The sequence below is a fragment of the Phascolarctos cinereus genome, unplaced genomic scaffold (genome assembly GCF_003287225.1).
Source record: "Phascolarctos cinereus isolate Bilbo 61053 unplaced genomic scaffold, phaCin_HiC Scaffold_4;HRSCAF=312, whole genome shotgun sequence".
NCBI lineage: Eukaryota > Metazoa > Chordata > Mammalia > Diprotodontia > Phascolarctidae > Phascolarctos > Phascolarctos cinereus.
In genome coordinates, this window is record NW_027555847.1 from 242,618,033 (window position 1) to 242,643,424 (window position 25,392).

The 25,392-nt window shown below is 37.6% G+C and overlaps 1 protein-coding gene across 3 annotated transcripts in view; it reads right to left on the minus strand.

Moving 5' to 3' along the window:
• Positions 1–1,312: 1,312 nt before the first annotated feature.
• Positions 1,313–25,392, minus strand: part of TNFAIP8 (TNF alpha induced protein 8) — a 135,870-nt gene continuing 111,790 nt past the window's right edge. For all 3 annotated transcript variants that reach the window (XM_020979020.2, XM_020979019.2, XM_078152971.1), the window contains exon 2: positions 1,313–3,062. In XM_020979020.2, coding sequence (XP_020834679.1) covers positions 2,497–3,062 — 566 coding nt within the window. In that variant the 3' untranslated portion in view covers positions 1,313–2,496. The remainder of the gene's footprint in view (positions 3,063–25,392) is intronic.

Below are 25,392 nucleotides of genomic sequence, written 5' to 3' on the forward strand. Positions count from 1 at the left end.
ATGGCGATCACCTAGAAAATAGTTTCCAGTGGTTGCCTCTTTCCATCCAAACCAGTATGACAACCTTCATACTCCAGGCTTACTTCAGTAAAGTAATGGTTTGTCTCATCAGGACTTCTTGATAATCAAATCAAGCAAACACTAGAAAAGTTTCTACTTCCTAGTCTAAAAGCTTTATCAATCTTATGAGAACACTGCATGCAATCTGTCAACGGAAATGGTGCCTGCCATCTTTAAACTTTTATTTTTTTAAATTTTTTTTTAGGCAATTGGGGTTAAGTGACTTGCCCAGGGTCATACAGCTAGTAGGTGTCAAGTGTTTGGTCTGAGGCCTGATTTGAACTCAGCTCCTCCTGACTTCAGTGCCAGTGTTCTATCTGCTGTACCACCTAGCTGCCCCCAAACTTTGATTTTCTAAGAACACCCACTAGAATTACCTCCTGAAGACCCAGGGAAGTGTTCACCAACCCAAGATGATACAGCAAAGCACTTGGGGGAACTGTGACACCAGGGTTCTAAACCCAGCCAAGTCACATAATTTCCTATTTTCTTATCTATAAAACAGGAATGTTCTTTTTTACTTTAATTACCTTACATGGTAGATGTTATACTACCATGAGATAATAGCTGCAAAAGAAATCTGAAGAATAATTAACCCAGATTTTGACTGTCAAGTAGCCAGGAAAATAAAAGTCCAGACTCTTGCTTTCCCCTGTACCTCAAGACAGCAAGTCTAAGGCAGACTAAGCAATGATTGTTACAGGCTGACACCAGCTGCTACCCACAGTAGGTAAGTGATAGCTAAAACAGGGGATTTAAGTCTTGTAGAAATTTTGAATTGCTAGCCATTTCTGTGAAAACAAACATGCCAGGATATGGTGGAAAGAATCTGAATTTGAATGATTTAAAGTCAGCAGACCTGGGTTCAAATCCTATTTCTATCCCCTTACTATCTGTGTGACCATAGGAAGTCACTTAACTTCCTCGGGCCTCAGTTTCCTCATTTGTAAAAAAAAGAAAAAGAAGAAGAAGAAGAAGAAAACAAAGCAGTTGGACTCCAGTTGGTCTGAGGGACCTTCCAACTCTATTCTGTATGATGCTACTTTGAATTCAACACTGCTAGGATGTGGGCAGAATGTTGGAAAACAGAGTTTATAGCATCAAAGCCATGCACAGTAGAACATCACAGAATGCTTGCTGTTGCTGATGGTGGGAGTGGGTCAGTCTCTCTAAGACTCTGTTTCAAAAATTAATGGGAACCTTTACTTCCATGGAAATAATATTATATAGAAATAACACATGCACACATGACTGTGAGTGCAAATGTTCTTTGGTTTACTCATCAAAATATCAAACAAAATATAAACAACTTTAGTAATTAAATAAAAGTGTGACACTGCATATATTCACAACAAAACTCAAATACTTAAAATCCATTCATTTTGGTCTATTTGCTCTATGGGAAGCTCTTTTTTTTTTTAAACCACCCATACATTTTTGATGGGTTCTACTCTGTTGCAAAGGTCAATTCTCTGTTTATTAGACCAACTGGTCACTCACTTTTGATGGCCCCATACTAAGAACATTCTAGATTACCATTCTTCTTTCTTAGTTTTGAAATTTATGTAATGCCCACATTTAACATAAACACACTTTCAAAACATCAAGGTTATACTCCATGACTGCACTAACAAATACTCAAGGTGAAAACTGCCTCATTACATTTTGGAAACCTAGACATCACCATTAATTCTAAAAGGCAAGACTATATGCAAGAGGCATGGTATTTTTATCATACATTATTCATATTTTAAACACAGTTTATTATACTATGAATTCTTTTAAATATATAATTTCCTGTTCCTCAAAGGAACTTTACCTCTGAGGGCATGAAAATCAAGAGTAAAATTTCCATGGCAACAGATTTGGCTTGAACTGGATCTTTACACTACAGATGAAAACTTTGCAGAAGCATCAGGGATAGAACTAGAAAACTCAGGTTGTTTCTAAAGTAGCGTTGGCATCAAAAGGAAGTTTTTTTGTTTTGTTTTAAGCAAACACACATTAAGAAGGAAAATAAATGAAAAAAAATATAACTTTATACATATTAGATGCAATAGAATGTACCATCACCATGAAGAGCTCCCTTTAAAAAGTTCTTTTAGGGTGCTATAAATACATTTGTTTTAGTTAACATACTTTTCATGATATGTTAACTGTTTGGTAGCTCTTAACCAGATATTTTGGCAATATGCTCCTCTTCAAATAAAAAGCAAGTCCCACATCTAGCAATATCATGTGATGTTTATTCTTGGTACTTTGGGAATAAGATGGCTCATAATCAAAGAAATGATTTGGCAAAGTCTTTCTGAAGTATCTATAATCTTCAAACAAACAAAAAAAAAAGCCCTTGGTTTTTCAATTCCTTTTTCCTTCATAAATCAGCAGTGCTTAATTTATAAAAAATGTTAGCAGTCACAACTGTAATCCAGGTACTCATATGTTCCCTTCATCCAGCATTTTGTTGATGCCTTCACAGAGTTTTTGCAAATGGGGCTTATAGGTTCCAAAGGGATTGTACAAGGCAGCCAAGAATTCACAATCTGAAAAGTGGTCAAAGACATTGTTAACCCGTCCATGGGATTTGGCAGTTAGATGGCGCTGGATGATCTGATGAAGCATCTCTCTACATTCATTCAATAGTCTGGACAATACATTCCGGTCAAAGGTGTAATCAACCTGATAGAAACTGACCACGGTCATTGCAAGCTGATGAACTTTCTTCTTGAACTTCTCCATTAGTGCTAGTTCATCTTGGTTAAATTGATTATTCCTGTATAGGATGGCCAGCTTGATGACAGTTTTGATTAGGTTTTTGATAATCTTCTCAGCCTCCTTCTTGTTGTGAGTGTATTCCTTTGTCACTCTGTAGAGTTCATCTAAAACATCACTGCTTGTATCATCAATCAAGGTTGTTGCTATGGATTTGGATACCATTTTCCCAAGGATCTTCTTTTGGGCCTGTACGGCCAGGTTTTTTGAATTAAAGACATCTGTAGCCACTAAAAAAAAAATGAGGAGGAAGAAGGAAAAAAAGTTAGTAAATATGAAGAGAAAAAGTCTATAACAAAACATTTGTTAAATATTGTTTTCTTAATGTTTTTTCTTCTATTATGTGGGATTGTCTTCCTTTCTGCTGACATTAACATCTGTAAAAAGCAAGGTGAAGATACACGCTTAAACTCCTTAGTCTAGCATTCAAAGACCTTTATCATTTAACCCTAACAATTCTTTAGGCCAAACTTTTTTTTTTTTTTACCACATTTTGATAGTTTTGTGAATCCTTGGGGCTCCTTGTCAGAAAAGTGTTTTTTAAATGTATAGAACAAAACAAATAGGATTACAAAGGAAACCAATTTTATTGAAATAGGAAAGAATTTTTAAAGTCTGCTAACCTGAGGTTAAACTAATCTCCCCTTTGATAATAATAAAATGGATATTTGTAATGGATAATAATCCAGCCTAACTGGGTTATTCACCATTCCCAGGTGTGCCCAATTCTTTTTCCATCTCATGTTTTTGTTCATGTTATTCCCTCTACATGCAATTTTACTCATCTGCTCACATCGAAAGAATAGAAATCTTTCAAGAACTAGCCCAAATGCCACCTCCATAAAACTAGACATGATCTCCACAACCAAAAATGCCTTATCTCCCCTTACCTCCCCTCCCCTTCTCTCCTCTCCTCTTTTTCCTCTAAATTCCTACATATCTCTCTTTGTAATTCTATATTTACCATGTTCGATTTTGTATTACAGTTATTCACGCACATGTCTTAATTTTCCTACTGGACTGCCAGCTACTTGAGGAGAGGATGTGTCTCATTCATCTTTTTATTTCCCCCATACACTAGGCACTGAAAAATGTTTGTTGAATAAATATTCTTCTTCGGATTTGTTTGCTCCCTGGTAGAAGGAAAGATTAGACTATCTATACTTCCTTCTACTTTAACGTTTTATTTTTGTCATGTAGTGATTATGTGCTAGTTTAAGGCTACAGTCTTCCCCTCCTTCTTGCAGTTTTAATTCTAAGGACTCTCAGCCATCTGAAAAAATCACAGCTAATCAAATTTGTGATAAAAGGTAAGCAAACAAACAGACACAACTGATAAGTTATAGATGTCACTATTAACTTCTTCTGATTCTTCTGACAGTTACCTTCTCATGTGTGGCTATTAAGTATACTCATAGTCAATGTGTATATATAGTACTCTTCATTCTGTTTTTTCCCCCCAGTCTTCATTATTTCATATAGGTCTTTCTGTATTTTTTGACATTTTGTCATTATGTCAATGAATAACCCAACCACATTGATTTACCACTCTCAGCCATTCCCCAACTTGTAGCCATTTAAGTTGTTTCCAGTCTTTTGTTATTATACAGCACATTTGTCTTTTAAACAAATCTGTCTCATATTGTTCCAATTCTTCTAGAAGAAAATTAGAGAAATCACGTGGGCAGTGACAGCAACACAACCCTATTTCCACTATCGTCCTATTTGTTCTTGTTTCCTCTGCCTCCAGACAGTTATATCACAGACTCTATTCCTAGGATCAACTGCTAATAAGCATTTATTAAGCACAGTTCATAGAAGTCAAGAAAACTAGAAGGGGAGCACTAGGTTTATAGGAGGCTCAGTGAGAAGATATTCCTCAAAAGATGTTGACTACAGGGGCAGCTAGGTGGCGCAGTGGATAAAGCTCTGGCCTTGGAGTCAGGAGGGCTTGAGTTCAAATCCGGCCTTAGACACATGACACTTACTAGCTGTGTGACCCTGAGCAAGTCACTTAATCCCAATTGCCTCACCAAAAAAAAAAAAGATGTTGACTATTATCCAAAAGTTTGGATGTCCTAACCAGAAAGGTTAGGGAGGAGGAAAGGAATTATATGGATAACTCTTTGGTACTGTTCATAGTGAAAACTGAGTGAAGTTTCCTTTAAGTGAAGAGTAGAGGACCTGGATTCCAGCTCTGGCTCTGCTATTAACCAACAGTATGATTTCAGGGAAGTAATTTCCCATCTCTGGGAAATTAGTTTCCTTATCTGTAAAATGAAGGAATTTGATTAGGTCTCTCAGGCCCTATCTAGTTCTAAAATTCTATGATTCCTATGAAATAAAACAAAACCAAGCTCATCTGATATGTTTAGCAGTATACATAATAATTTCTCTGCTGCATAGCTGCATACATTTACACTTTCCTTTGATACCATAAAATCACCACCAACACCCACTAGTAGATTTCTCTTGCCCCTGACCTTTAACCATTACCCCATGTCTTAAAACTAATGTATGGTGTAGTGAGAAAATGTGAGAATTGGGTTTGAGTACCAGTGGACCATGTGACCATAAGGAACTACCTCATCTATACAATGAGGTAATACTTGCATTATTTACCTCACAAGATTGCTCTTTCAGTCAGTCAAACTGAGGAAAGCAGTTTATAAACAATAACATTTTTTTATCTTGTATTGCACTGGCTCCTTTCCAACATGCATCACCCCACTTGGAGTCCTACTCACTGTTCCTAAGTAAAAAATCTTGGTTGCTGGAGGGTATATGGCAGGTAAAATCCAAGCTGTAAATTGCCTGCAGGAGAAAGCATGATCTCTATGCCATGAAGGAGAAATGGAGAAGGATGAAAGCCGGCAAATTTCTCATGTCAGGGAAGACAGCAGTGAAAATGTGCTCTGGAACCCAGGATTATGGAAACCTTGAGGCAAAGGGGTAAAAAAAGATAGAAAACGACCTGATCTAGGTAGCCTACTGTATCCTCTAATGCAGCCCCTGACTAATCTCCACAAAACTACCTGCAGCAGCCCTGTGGCTACTTCCCCAACTGAGCACTCACAAGTTCCCTGGTTGGGTCCCCAGAGGAGTGAATACTACCTCTCGATTAAAGGGTATACTCTGAGTTATTCACTCTTAAAATTACAATTCACACCAGCTTGCTTACCTTTAATAGGTGGCTCAAAGGAACAACATTTACTATGATGGTATATATCCAGGGTCCACTTCCCTACAAAAACACAAATCAACTCCCAATTACCATGGCTAATTCTCCCTTCAAGCCATGGTTGGCTCAGGGCAGCTAGGTGTCACAGTGGGTAGAACTCCAGCCTTGAAGACAGGAGGACCTGACTTCAAATCCAGCCTCAGACACTTGACACTTACTAGCTATGTGACCCTGGGCAAGTCACTTAACCCTGATTGCTTCACCAAAAAAGAAAAAAAAAGATATGGTTAGCTCTTTTCTCTGCTGCTAGGGGATTGCACTTCTTAAAGCTTCCTTCCTTGAACCTCTACTACCTCTGTCTCTGCTCCTTGCTGGCTGCTCTGGGCTTTCCTACTGTTGAATAGCTCTGCGGCTTGTCAGGGAAGATGGTGGGGAGACATTCCCTTCACCTTACACTTGTCCTTGGGTAGCAGCACAGGGATTACACTCCAAACAGATATTTTCAGCCTAAAATGCCTCCTACAATTGACAGGCTTAGCTTTTTAAAGGCCTCTTTAAAAGGGCATGGCCAATGAATGGCCAGCTGCCCTTCTATCAGGAGGACCATCTTCACATTTCATAAAGGGAGAGCAGAATCAGGTCTATGACCCTAGTGTTTACAATCTTCCCAGTGTTATTAGCTGAAATACTTTTAACAGGAGACAAGATCTTTCATTCCAAAATTTAGAGCTAAATTATTTAAAAACACAAATACCTGGGCGGGGTTACTTTTTGCCACCAAGAATTTCAAAGTATAAGGGAAGATAGCAGGCTCTTTTGTGCTTTGAAAATGGTAGAGGCTTACGAAGCAGGAATATATCCGGCTCCGAAGAGGAGAAGAGGGACTGACTGCCTTGAAGGGGAAACCATTAGAAAAAAGGGGAAGCTACGGACAGGAAGATGCATTTTTTGCAGATCTAACCATCTTGCTCTAGGTTACCCCATTTTCTTCATCCACATATAAGAGATCTAACCCTAAAAACAAATCACTAGAAAGTACTTCAGGAATATCAAATGCTTACACAAAGACTAAAAGAATCCACTTTTTAGGACATTTTAACACAAGCTTCTTTCATGAACTGAAACAGCAGAAGAAATTGAATTAAAAAATTAAGAAAGAAAATGAAAGAGAATTGTGAACAGTGGTTAATAATTTCCAAGTTTCATGTGATTCTGAAAAAAAATTTGCCAAAAGGTCTAAGATGAACAGAGTGGGTTGGGTTAGGCTGACAGTGGATTTTTCTATCGAAACTACTGTGTTACTTAAAATGTCCCTACAAAAAGAGGAAGTTTCTAGGACACTAAGGTGAAAGAGCAAAGGATCTGGGGCTATTTAAGAATAAAAGCTAAAACCAAACCAGCTCAGCAATGGACACAGCTACATGAAAGCAGTGAAGACAGGAAAAGGTAATAATAAAGGCTCCAATTACAACTCTCAGTAAAGTCTTTCTTTTTCATATCAATCATTTGGTCAATTTTTTTATCTTCTGTACCTAAGCTTTCTATGTTCCTTTAAAATGAAGTGTGGTTTTCCTCCTAATTCTTTTTTTCTAAAGGCATTCTTTCATTGGTTCAGAAAAATGGCTTGTTCTTACACCTTAAAACTGAAACAAAAAACAAACCAAGGAAAATAGAGAAAATATCCCCATCAACAACAAAATGTAGAACTAAAAAGCCAAAACACAACCATTTTTACACGCTTTGTAATCCCAATACTACCACCTTCCCTATAGGTTACAACTATGTGATAAATTACAGGAACTGAATGCCTCAGCCAAACAAACCTATTTTTCCAACCCTTTTTGAGATGATCTGGATTTTGCTTTTGGGATAGGACAGGATTCTTTGAAGGTGCCTAATCTGGCTCATTCAGATCCCTGAACAACTGAGATAGTGTCAGGAATTTGCATCTGCAATGAGAAATGTTTCCTATTCAGGTATGGGCTGTAATAGATTAGCTCAAAGGTCCCTTCCAACTCAGATTCTGTGTGATTCTATCATAGCTCCATGGACACTTTTATCCTATTATACATAGGATACATCCTAGATAATATTTTAGAGCAAGGCTTCTTAAACTTTTTCCACTCAAGACCCCTTTCGCACTTCTTAAGAGTACTGCTCTGACTGCTGGGAAAACTGGAAAAGAGTATGGCAGAAACTAGGCATAGACCAAAATCTCACACCATATACCAAAATAAAGTCAAAATGGGTTCATGATTTAGACATAAAGGCTGACACTGTAAGCAAACTGGGAGAACAAGGAACAGTTTACCTATTAGCTTTATGGAGAACAGAAGAATTCATGACCAAACAGGAGATAGAGAACATTATGAAAAGCAAAATGGATAACTCTGATTACATTAAATTGAAAAGTTTTTGCACAAAGCCAATGCAATTAAGATTAGAAGGAAAGTAGAAAACTGGGAGAGAATTTTTACACCCAGTCTCCTGATAAGGGCCTCATTTCTAAAATACATAGAGAATTAAGTCAAATTTATAAGAGTACAAGTCATTCCCCAGTTGATAAATGGTCAAAGGATATGAACAGGCAGTTCTCAGATGAAGAAATTAAAGTCATCTATAATCATATGAAAAAAATGCTCTAAATCACTACTGATTAGAGAAATGTAAATCAAAACAACTCTGAGGAGCCCATCACACCTATCAGATTGGCCAACGTGACAAAACAGGAAAACGCTGAATGTTGGAGAAGATGTGGGAAAATTGGAACACTAATGCATTGTTGGTGGAGTTGTGAAATGATCCAATCATTTTGGAGAGCAATTTGGAACTATGCCCAAAGGGCTGTAAAAATGTATATGATCCAGCAATAGCACTTCTAGGGCTATATCCCAGAGAGATCATACAAATGGGAAAAGGACCCACATGTACAAAAACATTTATAGCAGCTCTTTTTGTGGTGGCAAAGAATTGGAAATTGAGAGGATGCCCATCAATTGGGGAATGGCTGAACAAGCAGCTAGGTGACGTACTGGATAGAGCATCGGCCCTGGAGTCAGGAGGACCTGAGTTCAAATCCAGCCTCAGACAAATAATACTTTCTAGCTGTGTGACCCTGGGCAAGTCACTTAATCCCATTGCCTAGCCCCCCCCCCCCATGAATGTAATGGAATACTATTGTGCTATAAGAAATGATGAACAGGCTGACTTCAGAAAAACATGGAAAGACTTGTATGCTCTGATGCTGAATGAAGTGAGCAGAACCAGGAGAATACTGTACACAGTAACAGCCATGATGTTAGATGACTAATACTGACAGACTTAACCCTTCTCAGCAATACAAGGATCTAAGACATCTCCAAAGGTCTCATGATGGAAAATGCTATCCACAAAGAAGAACTATGGAATTCTAAGCATACTATTTGCTATTTTTTTCTTCTGTTGTGTTTTTTTTTTCCCTCATTCTGGGGGTTCCTCCTATTGGTTCTAATTCTTACTTACAACATCACTAACGTGAAAATATGTTTAATAGGAATGTATATGTACAGCCTATATCAGATTGTGTGCTGTCTTGGGGAGGAAGGTGGGGGGGGAAGGGAGAAAAATTTAAATTTCAAAAGCTTATGGAAGTGATTGTTGATAAATCAAAATAAATCAACAAAAATATATAAAAAATAAAAAAAAAGAAAGCAGTACTTCTCTGAGCTTCCAGAGATCCCCAGGGCCAGAAATTATCCAATACAATGAGGACATGTGGTTTGTTCCTAATTTGAATGTTTGAAGGTCAGTCAGGATTAACCCAACAACATCTCCAAAAGACTTATAACAAAAAAAAATCAGTTAATCTTCTTGAACATTTTCAAGAATTTCAATGCAAAAATCACATTAATATAAGTTGCAATTTTAAAAAACAAGGAACTAAGGAAATTAGAACTTATTAAAAATTAGAAATATCCCATAGACTGGTTGCTCCATTTAGACTATACCTCACTTTAGTATCACTTTTATATAAAAGCATTATTACTAAATTCAAATTCAGTGGGGGATAGTTAAAGTTCAAACTAAAATTTCTATGTGTTTTAAAATATGTTCTAAAGGGGAAGATAACATGTATATATAATGCAGGCCTGCATAACATAGTGGCGGGCCAAAAAGGCCTGAGGACGGTTTGTTACGTAGGCCTGATATAAGGCATAAAAAATGTATACAAGTTACTTTGGGCAAGAGAGTACATTGGAGGTGTGGGGATAGGAGGGAGACAGGAAAGGCCTCATGTAAAAGGTGATACTTACTTCCCGAAGGAAACTTTTTAGAGGTGGAAATGAGGGCATTTCAGCCAGAACAGCTGGTGTAAAGGCACAGAAAGGGGAAATAGAGTGTTTGGTGTGCAGAAGAGTGAGTAGGCCAGTGTGATTATGGCCCAACATTCTACAAGGCAAGTCATGTGTAAGAAGACTGGGAAGGCAGGAAGAGACCAGGTTGTAAAGATATTATTATCAGTGGAGCTTATATTTGGCCAGAGTCAACAGGAGCCACTGGAGTTTATTGAGCAAGAGGTGGCATGATCAGACCTGTACTTCAGAAAAGTAACTTTGTGGCTATGATTGTAATAGTAATTTGTAGTCAACTCCAAAGTGTTCATGTTTGGATCAACTAGTTCATCATTTCATGATACAGTTTTTACAGTCAGGGTGGTTGGTCCAAACAACTTTGAAGAAATGAGATGGGGAAAATAGTCTGATGCTACCCAGTTAATATCATGCTATTGCTGTCCTAGGGTGTAAATACTCCCCCAAATAGGGTTCTTTTCTCTCTGTTTGGCCACATGGGAAATCTCACTGCACCCTCCCCACCTCTAAGCAGTCACAGCCTTTAATACTTTGGCTTAATTTATTCGTCCCAATGCTCTTCATACTTGTGCAGATAGTTGCAGGTTGATTATAGTTGCCAAGAATAACAGCAACCTAATTCACACTCCACCATTTGCTGCTTTACTGAAATGTAGGGTCTCTATAACAGTAACAAGAACAACAACAAAAATCTATTTTCTTTTTTTTTAATTTATTTTTAGTTTTCAACATTCACTTCCACAAGATCTTGAGTTCCAAATTTTCTCCCCATCTCTCCCCTCCCCCCACCACAAGATGGCATGTATTCTGAAAATCCCTTCCCCTGATCTACCCTCCCTTTTATCGCCCCCTACCTTATTCCCTCCCCTTTCTATTTTCTTGTAGGGCAGGACAGATTTCTATACTTCATTGCCTGTATATATTATTTCCCAGTTGAATGTAAAAACAATTTTTAACATTTGTTTTTAAAATTTTGGGTTCCAAATTCCGTCCCTTCCTCCCTGACCAAACACCCTCATTGAGAAGGCAAGCAACTCCATACAGGTTATACATGTGTGGTCATGCAAAACACCTCCATAATAGCCATGTTGTGAAAAACTAACTATATTTCCTTCATCCTATCCCACCCCCCATTTATTCTATTCTCTCTTTGACCCTGTTGTCCTCAAAAGTATAACAAAAATCTATTTCCTACCTTTTCCTCTCTTGCATCCTGAAAGCTGCTACAACAGCTTTTACACCACTTAAATGCTTTTCAGGGCCCCTAGACCTGTTTGTCCCTATAGCTAAGGTTGGCCTTGGAGTCCAAACCCAGAGGTGTTCCTAGGCCCTAAGTTGGCCTCAGTGAGAGATATTGCCTCCAGTGGGGCATAGGTTAATTCTGCTCCTTTCAGGAGGATCAGTTCTTGGGGAACTGGACTGAAAAAAATGAAGACCTTGATGAGTCTTACTGCTCACCAGATCCTGATGGGATCTGGGTTCTAATTCAGGTTCAAATTAGCCTGTTCAGGCCTCAATATCTTCATCTGTAAAAATCAGAGTGAGGAGCCAGGTAATCTATAAGATTCCTTCCAATTCTAGACGTATGCTCTTTCCTGGCCCTCAGTCTCCTCATTGTAATAAGAGAAGACTGGATTAGATGGCTCTTAAGATTTGGAGGGGGAAGGTGTCTAAGAGCCTGGTGATCTTATCATCAATGCATGAAGCTTCCTGCCTCCATTTGCAGCCAAATGTGCCTTCACAAACCTCCTAGATAGCTAAAACAAGATGAATGGATGTTGCTGTCAGTCCTTTTCTTATTGCAATATAAACTACCTGAGGGCAGGAAGAGTGTCTTTATTACACTACATTATTATTATTATAAATATTTGAGGTGTATACACTTCATGTTACTTCATTTAGCAGCTTAAGACCCAAAATAATCCTTTAAAATGTCTTTTTTCTGACTTTCCCCTTTTTAAAAAAATGCAGTTGTATTACATGTGGACAGGAATACTGGTAGATTTAAAGTATGTAATTTAGACTTTTACAGCCAAGAAAACACAGACGTGGAAAGTAATACTTTTTAGCACCAAAGACACAAAATTAACATTTGAAACAAAGACTTTCTACCTATGATGAAATAGTTCATAAAGCTATAAATTTGTATTAATAATTAATATTAGCAAATATTGAGTCAAAATTATAGGGTTTTTTTTAACCCTTAACATTCTGAGTCATACATTTCCATCTTCATTTACACAGGAGTCTATTTCTTAGCCATTTAAATTCATCAGCTGTTTGTGAAAGGTACAAAAATGAATTATTCCATATTTAAAGTTTCCTTGTCAAAAAAGAAAAACTAAGCAAGAAACATAATTTAATTACATTTAATCCAGGGAAGTCTAGAAATTCTCTTCTCTGATTAAAAAAAAAAGCCTCCCCCTACTGCAAATGGCCTCATTTTGGATGAGAAGTACACAATAACATAATGTAGTTATTCTTTGGGAAGATAATGATGTTATATTTATTTAGTTAATAGTTAATATTTATGTAGGTCTTTAAGGTTTGCAAAGTACTATGTGGATGTATGTGTGTGTATATATTTATGTACATATGTATGCCTGGAAAGTATGTGTGTATGCATAGTAGGGGCCAGTAACTAGTTTTGCTAATTAAACATCTTCTCCCCTCCCCCAAGATAAACGTTATCTCTTTGATCTTCACAACTCTATGAGATGTGCTAACATCCCCAATATTACAGATGTGCAAACATGGTCAACAGCATTAAGTAACCTGCCCATGGCCACATAGCTATTAAGTGTCTGGTGTAGGATATGAAACTAGGTCTTCCTGATTCCAAGGCTTTAACCACCATACCAGCCATCCTGTTTTCCTATTAGGGTGTGGTTATCACAAGCCCCATCTCTTGTAGTTTCTGTTTTTAACAACAGAGGATCAGGATATCCAGCTTATAAACATGGCATCATGGATTTACTGCAGTGTCTTTTAGATGGAAATTGATTAGCTAGTAAAGGAACTAAAACCATAAGGGGAAATGGCTCCTTAAGATTCTTTCCCCTTCCTTTCTTCCAAAACAGCCTCTTTTCTGTACTAATCAGACCTAATTTTTCCATTTAACCTCAGCTATCAGAACTTCACACAGCTCTATGGGAGAAGCAGTTATACTTCCTTGAAAAGAAGGAAGACTATACTGCTGGCCCAAGCAACATTATTCAGCTACCACTTACTGGTAAATGGCTTGAACAACTAAGAAAGAGAAGTTGCTTTTTTTTTTAAAGTTCTTATTTCATTTTAATATAAGGGAAATTTCAAATAGCAATGTAGCTGCCCATCTTCACTTTATTTTTGTGTATGTATACCCAGTGTGTTTTCTTTTGCATAAAGATGCTGCTACTAAGCCACTGGCAGGCTGATAGAGAATTTAAATTGATTTTGCAGTAGCTGAGTTGTGTTTCTGTTCAATGAAGACCGTTCTCTCTCCCTTCCCCCCCCTCTCTTTTTTTAGGCAACTGGGGTTAAGTGACTTGCCCCAGGGTCACACAGCTAGTAAGTGTTAAGTGTTTGGTCTGTGAGGTCGAATTTGAACTCAGGTCCACCTGACTTCAGGGCCAGTGCTCTATCCACTGCACTTGGTTCTCTTATAATTAAGATATCACTGCTGTGAGTTGCCTAACCAGGGCAAAGCATAGCATTTTTGTCTTGTGCAAAAGACCTGATTTATTTGGGGATAAAAATCCCACTACTTTTGCATTGTGTTTTGAATAAGTTCAACAGGCAGGCATAGCCATACACGTGCACTCTCGTGTATTTATAGTTACAACTGCTCTCCTATATGCAAACAGACATGCATATTCCCCGGGGAAATATCTTTGCATATGTTATCACCAGGTTTGGAAAACAAGTATTTCTGCCATTTAGATACTTGAATGAATCCTTCTCATCCCTTTAAATATATTTCACATTCTGAATTCTTTCTCAAGTTAATCTTTTCCCTGTTACTGATTCTTTAGTATGCTTCTGAAAATGATTAGTTGTGCAGATTTCACAATTGTAACAAGATAATGCTATATATATACATATATGTATATATATTAGAGAAAGTATGGTGAAATAAAAGTTTTTCAGTTGGAGAAAAAAAAACACATCTGTCCTGCTCTATAGCTTGCTCAATTTTCTTAAGTAACAATGCAATTATGAAATAAAAACCATGCTCCCAGGAAAGGAATAAGTGTGTACGTACAGTGGCCCCCAAAGGACAAAATTCTAGAAAGGTCAAGTCAACGTTTTACACAATAAGAAGAACTGCAATCTTATATATGCAAGTAGATTATTAATAAAAGAAAAAAGTCATGTCAATTCTTAGCATGCAAAAACTCAAAGTTTGAAATTTTATTGTATTTAATAAAATAATACCATACCATTTCATGGAAATGGGTTTGGAATGTTAGTACAACTATCACGATTTTTCGAGCAAAGATTACCATGAAGCAAATTTCTATCAAGGGAATCCATTTTTAATTTAGGAAATGCACTCTGGTAGAAAAACATTGACCCCTGGATAGAAGACAAATGATATTTTAGAATGGATCTACTTCTTAAAGCATTGGACTTCAGGTCCTTTCAAACATTTCATTTGGAGATTTGGGTTTGAATCTTATTAATCTTAGACATGAGACCTTCTGGGTGTCAGAGTGCATTGTACCAAATGATTTTATCAGTTCCAACATCCTCCTGATATATATTTGTTATATATTGATATATTTAAAGGAGAAATAGTTAATTATTCAATTGACTTAGCCATAAAAAAATTTGGGAAGGATAACTGCTGGCTACCCATGCCTTTGGCAGTTAAGTTTTGCTCTTGGTATATAGTATTAAAGAAGTAAGAAAATGAACTGGAGAATATATATAGCTCATTATATTTCTGGGTTACAAGTTCTCTTCAAAGATCACAGGGATGTCTGGAAAACTTGGTTACTTGGTACCCAGACATCTTCAAGTCTCTGCTACAATCTAAACTCAAACACACATCTTTCTCCTGGCATTTCAAACACACACACACACACACACACACACACACACACACACAGGAGAGGGGGGAGAAAGCAGTTGTTCAGTACTCAGTAACAAACGAGAAAATTAAGAGACAAAGGTTGTACCCACTGTTATGATTCATCAATTTGCCTGGGGTGTTAATAAAAGATCATTCATTTAATTTAATAACAAAAAAACCTAGCAACAGTGACAAGAGACAGAAAAAGCAAGGCAGAATAAAAATAAAGAGGAGATGAAGGAAGAAAATAGAAGGCAGAAGTGGCAAAAATTTGAAATGTCAAGGGTGGCAGTCACAATCAGTGGAGGTTGGACATAACAAGTAGGACCACAAGCTGCAGGCACTGTGGCCAAAGAAGAGAAAGAAAGAGGTGAAAGACAGAAACACTTTGTACTCTAGTAGCATAAAAAACTGTTTTAACTTCCGTACCCAAATCATTAGGGTATCATTATGTCATGGAGGGACCCCCAACTAGCACAGTTGAACAGCCTGGATTGTATTTCAAATATGCAGTAGCTATAGGTTGTGGTTGTTGTTACCTGTCTTTATAGCTACCCCTATACCACTCTATATGATAATTTTAAAAACAGGGAAGTACTTACAAATTCTAGAAAGTAGATCTTTTCTTAAGTTAAAATAAAAATGGTTGTGTAAATCCTTACCTTTTCAGAACATTTATCTAAGGCAGAATGACTCATTCCCAGGGGTGCTAGATAGCTGTGTATGTTCCAAATACTTTTTCCTTAGTGGTTCTCTGAATTATAACCTCACTCACTCAAATCCTTTAACTTTTATCTACACACAGCTTTAAGAAATCCATTAAAAACTACATAAGGCAAGGTCACTAAAAACAAAATTGATTTAAAAAAATAGTTTTAAAAAAAACCCAAGACGTTATTTCATGGAGAGGCACTTCCTCATGTGCCAGTGTTAGGACTTGAACCCTGGTCTCCCTGACTTCAGGGGGCCAGCTCTAGTTTCACCACCTCTTCACTCTGCAACCCCCTAGAATCTAGTTCTGGTCTCAACACTATACTGAAACTGTCTTCTTCAAGGTTGCCAATAACTAACTGACAAATTCAGTGTCTTTTTAAGTTGTTATTCTCCTTGACCTTCTTTAGCAGTGCTGTCAAACTCAAATGTAAAGGAATCCCTGCTGGAACTATATTGACTTAGAAAACTGCATATTAACATTCTCTGTTTTATTGTATTTTTATTTTTTTTTAAATATTCCCCAATTACATTTTGGGAGGGGGGGGTAACGCAATGGGGTTAAGTGACTTTCCCAGGGTCACACAGCTAGTAAGTGTCAGTATCTGAGGCCAGATTTGAACTTCAGGTCCTCCTGACTCCGAGGCCAGAGCTTTATCTACTGAGCCACCCAGCTGTTCCCCCCCCCCCAATTACATTTTAATCTGGTTCAGCTTACACTTCAGGGTGCTGTGGGATGCCTATTTGACACCTTTATTCTAGGCAACTTTCTAAGACTTAAGTGGAAGAGAATGTGCTGACCTTCACTGGTGAATCGAACTTCCTTCTCAGCAAGTTCTCTAAACAAATGAAATCATAAATCTAGTCCCTATCTGCATCTTAGAGTAAAGAAATTATGGCAGCTTTGTGGATTTATTGTGTCCTGCTATTTTATTGAACCATTAATCATTTTGATTAGTTTTTTTTCCCCACTGATTCTCTGGGGTTTTCTAAGTAAATTATCACATCCTTACTGATGTTTATGCTTTCAGTCTCTAGAATTATGCCTTTAAAAAAAAAAGCATGGCTTAATGGAAAATGTTGAATTAGAGTCAGGAAGAACTGAATTCAAATATCACTTCTCACACTTTTGTTAGGTGAATGACTCCAATCTCTTAGTCTCAGTTTTCTCTTCCAGTAGCATGAGGATGATTGGTAATATCCATAGTACCTACCTCAAAGGGCTGTTTTAAGGCTCCAGAGATAAAGTATGTAAAGTGCTTCACAAAATAAAAGTGTTATTCAACTTTAAAGCACTATAAAGGAATACTATTATTATGTCAATAACAATGAGAGGGTGCATCTTTCCTTCACCACTGATATCTTTCAGGAAAGTCCCCAGGGTTTCTCTATTGCAAATACTATTAGCACTTGATTTGTAGATATCTACTTGTGATCATATTAAAGAAATACCCTTCTATGTCTTTGCTTTTTAGGGTTTTTGACATAAATTAGTGCCGTATTTTGTCAAAGCCCTTTTCTGCATTTATTGATACTGATCTGTGAATTTTGTTCTTTGCATTATCATTAGAAAATAATTACTAGGGATGGACACTCTGTAAAAATTGTCCATCAGTATATAATCTGTGACAGTACAATTGGTCAATTAGTTTGGCTCAGAGTTCAAAAGGAGGAATGGTACAGGTTGGATTGCTTTCAGGTAATTGCAAAGCTCTTGTTGATTCCATCTTTCCAATGAAAGAAAAGGAGGGGCAGCTAGGTGGTGCAATGGATAGAGATTTGGCCTTGGAGTGAGGAGGACTCGAGTTCAAATTTGGCCTCAGACAGTTAACACTTACTTAGCTATGCGACCCTGGGCAAGTGTAACATAACTTTTAAAGAGACTTCCACGCAATGATGAGGCATCCATGTAGAACGTGAATATGTCTTAAGAACTTTCACAATCAGAATATTTTGATTATTTATACAGCAATTGCCTCACCCCCCCCAAAAGGAGCATCTTTTTAATACTAAAATTTTGTATTAGAATTATGTTAACAAATGGCAAGACACAGCATATAATTGCCTTTGAAAAACTAAAACAGTATCACAATGACAGAAACAGAGAGACATATAGCATGTATGGAGTAGGCTACAACATATGACCAATGAAGAACTCCAGAGGAAATAGAAGTAAAAGATGACAAGGAATTAAATGAACTGAGAAGAGGATAGGTTGGATATGACAAGAACAAGGGATGACAGGTAGGCAGCCAAAATGCTGCAATGGTGGGAACCGATGTCATGAGCAATCAAGGAAAGTCTCTGGCACACTGAGTGGACCCTCTGTGTCCACCCAATTGGACATTAGGCATACATGAAAAGGAGCTGCACAGGATGGGTTGGCATAGAGAGTTTGCAATTTGTATTAGTGGAGGAAACTTCTGAATCAATTAAATGACAAACCCATGAGTATAATTATTTATTCTAATTATTTTTATGATGCTGAACCCTCCTTGCATTCCTGATATAAATACAACTTGTCCATTTTTTTGGATATTGCAATCTCTTTACTAAGGCTTTATTTTAAAATTTTCATCGACATTTAGTAAAATCAGTCTATGATTTTCTGCTTTGTCTCAGGACCATATTAAACTGAATGACTTCTTTTTGAGTTAAGGATAATTTTTTTTTGTAGCACAGGCATTAATTATTCGTTAAACATTGAACTCACTTATTTACCTCCAAGATAATATAAGCTCCTTGAGAGTAGGGATTGTTTTGTTTCTTGTTGTTACATCCCCAGTGCCAGCATAGTATTTGGCATATAGTAGGTGATTAATAAATGCTTTCTAAATTGAATTGAAGTTTCATTCATTTCAAAGCATAGATTTAGACTCCTTTCCTAAGGTCATACACAAAGGAAAAAGGAAAAAAGTGCATTCCTCTAAGAGTGTAGTATTGGGATTGAATGACATTTTTCACCAGGATATACACCTGGCCAACTGCTATATTAATGATTTCATTTCTTTCTCAATTTGATTTCCATCAACAGAAATGGGTTAAATATTTGGAGATTATTATTCTTTCCAGGCTACAGAGTTTGCTGAATTAATAATCAAAATATTTTGATTGTGAAAGTTCTTAAGACACATTCAAGTTCTACGTGGATACCTCATCATGGCATGGAAGTGTCTTATGCCACTGGTTATGCCAATGGAGTGCAAGATAAAATGACTCTGAGTTGGGACCCAATGATGGATTCTGTTTCTATAACCTGCAGACTACTTAAGCTTGGAAGAAGCTCTTCACCACAAGGTTGGCCACAGTTACACAGGAAGGCCATTTTCTAAGATATAACGAGGCTTGATCTGTGTTGTCAGAGGGAGTACCAACACCAGGGAAGCATGGTTCTTATGGAGTATAACTGAAGTGATGGACAATAAGTGATTAAATCATTCTGTCAAGTAATATCACAAAGTTCTTAAGGAGATACTTTAATTTAATATTGAAAATATTCCTCCTAAAGATTATTGAGGGGCAGCTAGGTGGCACAGCGGATAGAGCACCGGCCCTGTAGTCAGGAGGACCTGAGTTCAAATCCGCCAAAGATACTTGACACTTACTAGTTGTGTGACCCTGGGCAAGTCACTTAACCCCACTGCTTAGTTAAAAAAATTTAAAAAAATTAAAAATATATATATAATTGAACTAAGAGACCTGAGGAAGATATCTTAAAGAACTGTATTGAACATATGCTTTCCATAAGCAGCTATCATTTTAGATGTTAATATAAATCACTTTATGGAAACATGAATAATGAGTGCTTTCTACCATGACTGAAACTCATTAAAAAAAATTGATATATAGTTAGAGTAAGGTAGTTCCAACCCTGCCTCTGCAAATTAACCGTGGCCTTGGACATGTCACAACCTCTTTACATCTCAATTTTATTCATCTGTAAAATAAGAGGGTTGGACGGGAGGATGTACCATCTCTAATTCCTGTGAACTCATGAAACTGTTTACTAAGACACTGGCAGATTCACTTATCTATTTCTATTGGTGAAGCAGTGACATTGACAAATTTGTGGTTAGAGAAGCATCTAAGAAAACAATGTAAAGTTAGCCCCTTTTGGAAAGTAGCATTTTAACAGACACTTAGATCAAAAGATGTCAATTTTAGCACTAGCTTTTTCACTTCCCTGAAATTAAATGAGAATCTCATTCCACCATTATACAAAGTTGACATCTGAAAAATTAATCTACTACATATTTAATGATGTATTCTAAAAAGTTTTAGTTTGTTCTCCAAGGGCAGACAATTCTAACCAAGGTTTCATTTATTCACATTCTGTTGACTCATATATGATCCAATTTTACATCAAGGAGTGTACAAGAAAATACTCTAAACAATTTCTGTGACTTTCCTCTCTCTCCCTTTCCTAGTCATACACTCTTGCTAGAAACCTTGGATCTTGATGAATATTCACATTCATATGCTGTTTGGAAGGCCAGATATAAATTCAATTCTAGTATTCCTAATATAGCATCTGGTTTGTGTGAATGAGCTACAAATTTGTCACCAGGTCAGTGAACAGTCTTTTAGGCATCACCTGATCACTCAGTGTCACATGGACAACTGGAATCAAGGTCCAGTGCTGACCAAGGAGAATTGTTATTTTAAATGCCACAATGTTTCTTGGCCAGCTGTGAAGTCGCATTTATCAGAAAATATCTGCTCTGAAAAGAAGCCTAAATGGCAATGATCTGCTGTGTTCAGGAGCAGCAACTCTGAAAATAGAAGAGAGTGACACAACTCCTAAAGCATAAGAAAAGGAAGAACAAAACATGAAGTTTCAAATTTGCCTGCACAGCATTCCTAAGAACACGTTAGGCTCATGGGATCATAGATTTAGAGGCAGAAGGGACCTCAGACATTATCTAGTATATCCTCTTCATTTTATAGATAAAGAAAGTGAAGCCCACAAAGTAACTAACTCCCACTTGCAGTATGTATTCCATACTGCCTTCAAAGGGAGTCACGGTTGATGAAGTAGGAAATAAACTTAACTCAATCACCTCTCCCTGAAGAAATTCTTCCCATTTGACTTCCAGATCAATATAGTCAGCCTTTGTCTCTCTCCTGAGCTCTAGTGCTGTATTGCCAACTGCATATTGAAAAGGATGTCTCATAAGTATCTCAAACATAACATGTTCAAAACAGGACTCATCTTTCTCTCTAAACTCACCCTTATGAACTTCTGTTTCTACTGAGGGCACCAGTGGTTTGTAGCCACGATGATATTCTTGACTCTTCACTTTTCATCACCCCACATATCTAACTAGTGCCTAACTCCTTTCATTTCTACTTCCAGAACATCTTTTATTCATCTTTCTCTCTCTTCATATCTTTCCACATTCCTATTCCCAACTTTCCTTCACTTCTCAATGGGACTGTAGAAGAGCTTTCTAATTGGTCTCCCTGCCTCAAATCTATCCCCCCTTCAAAGCATCTTCCAAACAGCTGCCCGAGTGATTTTTTTTTAATAGTGCAAGTCTGACCATAGTTGTTCTCCTATCAATAAACATGGCCCCCTAATACCTTTAGGATCAAATATAAACTTCTCTACATTTGGCTTTTAAAGCTCTTCACAACTTACCTTCAAACACCCTCCCAATCTTTCCTATGCCTTAGTCCTCCTACTCCATACTCTATGGCCTGTCACCTAACAGGTCTCCCTTGCACTCTACCTCCACATCTCTGCACGGACTTGTTCCTGCGCCTGAAATGTTCCTCATCTCCAAATCTGAGCATCTCTCATTTCCTTTAATACTCTGTTTAGAGGTCAACTTGTATATGAAGCTTTTTTTCCACCTCCCAGCTGTTTACACCTTCTTACCAAAATTGTTTAGTATTTATTTACTGTGCCTGCACACACACAAACACACACACACAAAATGCTGTCTCCCCCAGGAGTAAAGAAATTCCTTGCAGGCAGAGACAGTTTCATTTTTGTCTTTTTATGTGCTTTGCACAGTACTGGGCACATACTGGAGCCTGACTGAATGTTTGCTGATAATCCCCTTTATAAAGTTATAGATTCCCCGAAGGCAGAAACCATACTGTTTTTCTTCTTCTTCTAAAGCTCACCCCCCTCCAGTACCTAGCAAAGCCTCTTGCATAAGGAAGGTGCTTAATAAATATCTGTAGAATCAAGGATTATAATTTCTAAAACTTGTTAGGTTTTTTCCTTCCCTACCCACACACCTCTCTCCTTGTCTCTGCTCCCACAAAAACCCCAAAACAACCCACTTGTAAGAAGTAGGACATGTTTACTCTTCCATTTCTCTAGCAACTATTCCAAAGATTTCCAAGGGAAAGTATCAGTGTCCAAGAAATCCTCTAAATACTGGTGTTTTTTAGGATCAGTAACCCCTTGCCCTCAAGCTTGAGAACAAATGACAGAATATAAGTACAGTACTCTGAAATCTTAAAGCACTATGTAAATATTAATTATTATTGTTGTTAGCAGTTCTCAAATGTTCATCTTAGTGAAACTTTCCAACATTCTTCTCATGACCTCTGCCCAATAACTATATTAAAATATTAAAGTTAATCAAGCATTTTATAACCATGTTAGTGACTGGAGGAACTTGGTGCAGGAAAGAGCCTCAAGGGTTTCAGCCAATTGAAAAAAGAGCCAAGGCTTTGGTAGGGCTTGCTATACCTTAGATGGGGAAGGGGGAGACCGGTTTGGAGGACTCTGCTAACTCACTGGCAGCAAGATGCTATTTTGGAAATGGGTACAAGAAGAGAAGAGCTAGCCCTGAAAAGATCAGGTCTCCAGATGACAAATAGCAATCCACATCTTATCCTTTCTAGACTCAAGACATATAATTTCTTTTAGTTGATAAACTAAAGCTTAATGATACTGTTTTGACGTAAATAGAAGATGTTACTCATCTTATTTTGTACTAATTTTATTACTAGTGTAATAGTCATAACAACAGTAACCTAATTCACCTCATGGAATTTTTACTTGACTTCAGGCATGAAAATCAGCCTAGTGTCATGGAGGAAGCAGGGTGCAGTGGAAAGAGGCCTTGATTTGGAAATCTGAAGACCCCTAAGTAGCCCAGAGGGGACCAACTGTTTGTTCACAAGCCTTGGCAGGTAAGCTGCTACAGTGACTTATTTTCAAGGAAAATAACTCCTTTTGTTCTATTTTTGTTTTTAAAAAGACAAGCATGCTGTGGGATAGTGCAAGGGCACTGAGCTTGGAGTCAGCACCTACTGAGACCTACAGTCTCTTCATTACTCACTTGCCTTTGTTATCTTGAACAAGACACTTGAGCTCTAAAATCAGGGAGGTAGCCTAAGATTCTTCCCAGCTTTTAACCCCATAATCCTATGAAATAAATGACTTCTGCCTCAAACAATGTACTTCCAACTTAAATTTTAGGTTCACAAAGGTAGAGAAAACAATACCCTACTCTGTTCAGATGGACAACATCACTTGAAAGATGAGCAGAATCAGTGGTGAAAGGCAAGGAGGGGGAGGCTGTGTGCCTCAAGAAGTCATGTTTACTAACAAGTTAGGCTGGTTTTCCGAACATGTTTAGCAGTTTCACAACCACTCAAAAAGTGACTTGTCAATTACTGCTCCACACCACCCATAGTTACAGTTACAGATTCAATAACTTCAATTACACTTAAACATAAGCAACTTAGGGATGCATATGTGTCTTACTATTCTGTAGACTATTTGAAACACAAAGTGTGCTTCATCTAGTTTCCCAAGATAATTGGAGATTTTATTAAGTGTATTTTTTTTCCCTCACAATTCCTTTTTTACAACAGACTTTAGGAAACTATATCTGGAGAGCAATATTCTCACTTTTTTCTTTATCACAGAGTATGTTAAGTAAGGCAGGAGGAGTTGGTGAATTTTCTAGGGTCACAACAAGTCCTTAAGATAGCTCTTCTATAGTCCTGAGGTGGGGAACTTGCATCCTCGAGGCCACATGTGGTCCTTTAGGTCCTTGAGTGCGGCCCTGTGACTGAGTCCAAGTTTTACAGAATCTCAGTGAATGCAAGTCTGGCAATGAACTGGCATCAACAGCGATCCTGTCATCTGAGGATTAAATAAGCCATGCACAGAAAGGTCCACCAGCAGAAGGCTAGTCACAGTAACTCATTAAGGTCATCTCTTAAGGCATGTAGGGACTATATTTTACATTTGTGGAAGAAATACCCATGACGATAAAATTACAAATCTTTTAAAATACTGAGGAGTAGGATTTGGAATTATGTTTAAAATGAGGGTGGCTGTAACAAAGATACACTTGTTGTATTAAAATTTGTCTTGCGTAGTTTCATTTTTTTTTTAGGGAGTAGTACACAGAGAGCAGAAACTGTTTTACTTTTCTATTTGTAACCTAGATCTTGGTACTGTGCTTTGCACACAGTACATTAAGCACTTACTAAAAGCTTTGTTTTTTCACCCAGCCATCCATTCATGCATAGCAGGTAGAAAAGAGAAAAGGGGTTTTTAAGTGGGTGGCAGGGCAGAGCATCTCCTATATGAAGCTGCAAAACTCAAACTGAGTTCAGATTTGTTAATATGTAAGAACAGCAAGGGAGGAGCCATAGTGATATTGCAGACAAGGGGAAATCTAAGAACCATCAACAAGGAGTTGGGAGTCCAAGACAGAGGGGGAAAAATGGGTCAACAGGATTGGGAAAGGGAAAAAGCAGGGAACTTTGCAACCACTAGTGTCTGGTGACTTTTTCTACATGGTTGCTTGCATGTTGCTGCCCCCACTACATTGTGAGCTCCTTGAAGTCAGGGGCTAGTTTTGCCTTTCTTTGTATTCCTCTCTCCCTCAGCACAGTGTCCAGCACACAGTAGGTGCTTTTTAAAAAAAAGGGGGGGTCTTTTTTGCTAGGCAATGGGGTGAAGTGACTTGAGCTCAGGGTCACACAGGTAGTGTCAAGTATCTGAGGCTGGATTTGAACTCATCCTCCTGACTGCAGGGCTGTTGCTTTACCCACTGCACCACCTAGCTGCCCGTATAGTAGGTGTTTAAAAAAAAAAAAGCAACACATTTACTACTTGATTTGACTTGACATGGCTCATACTAGTCATCCCTAAAAACTCTTTTAAGTATTTTTAACCCTCAAGCTACAAGACTGGTTAGACAAAATGTGGACCAGACCTGTGATTATATTGGTTATAGGGAACTCCCAGATGAGTAAACTACTTCTATCAGTGCAGGTCT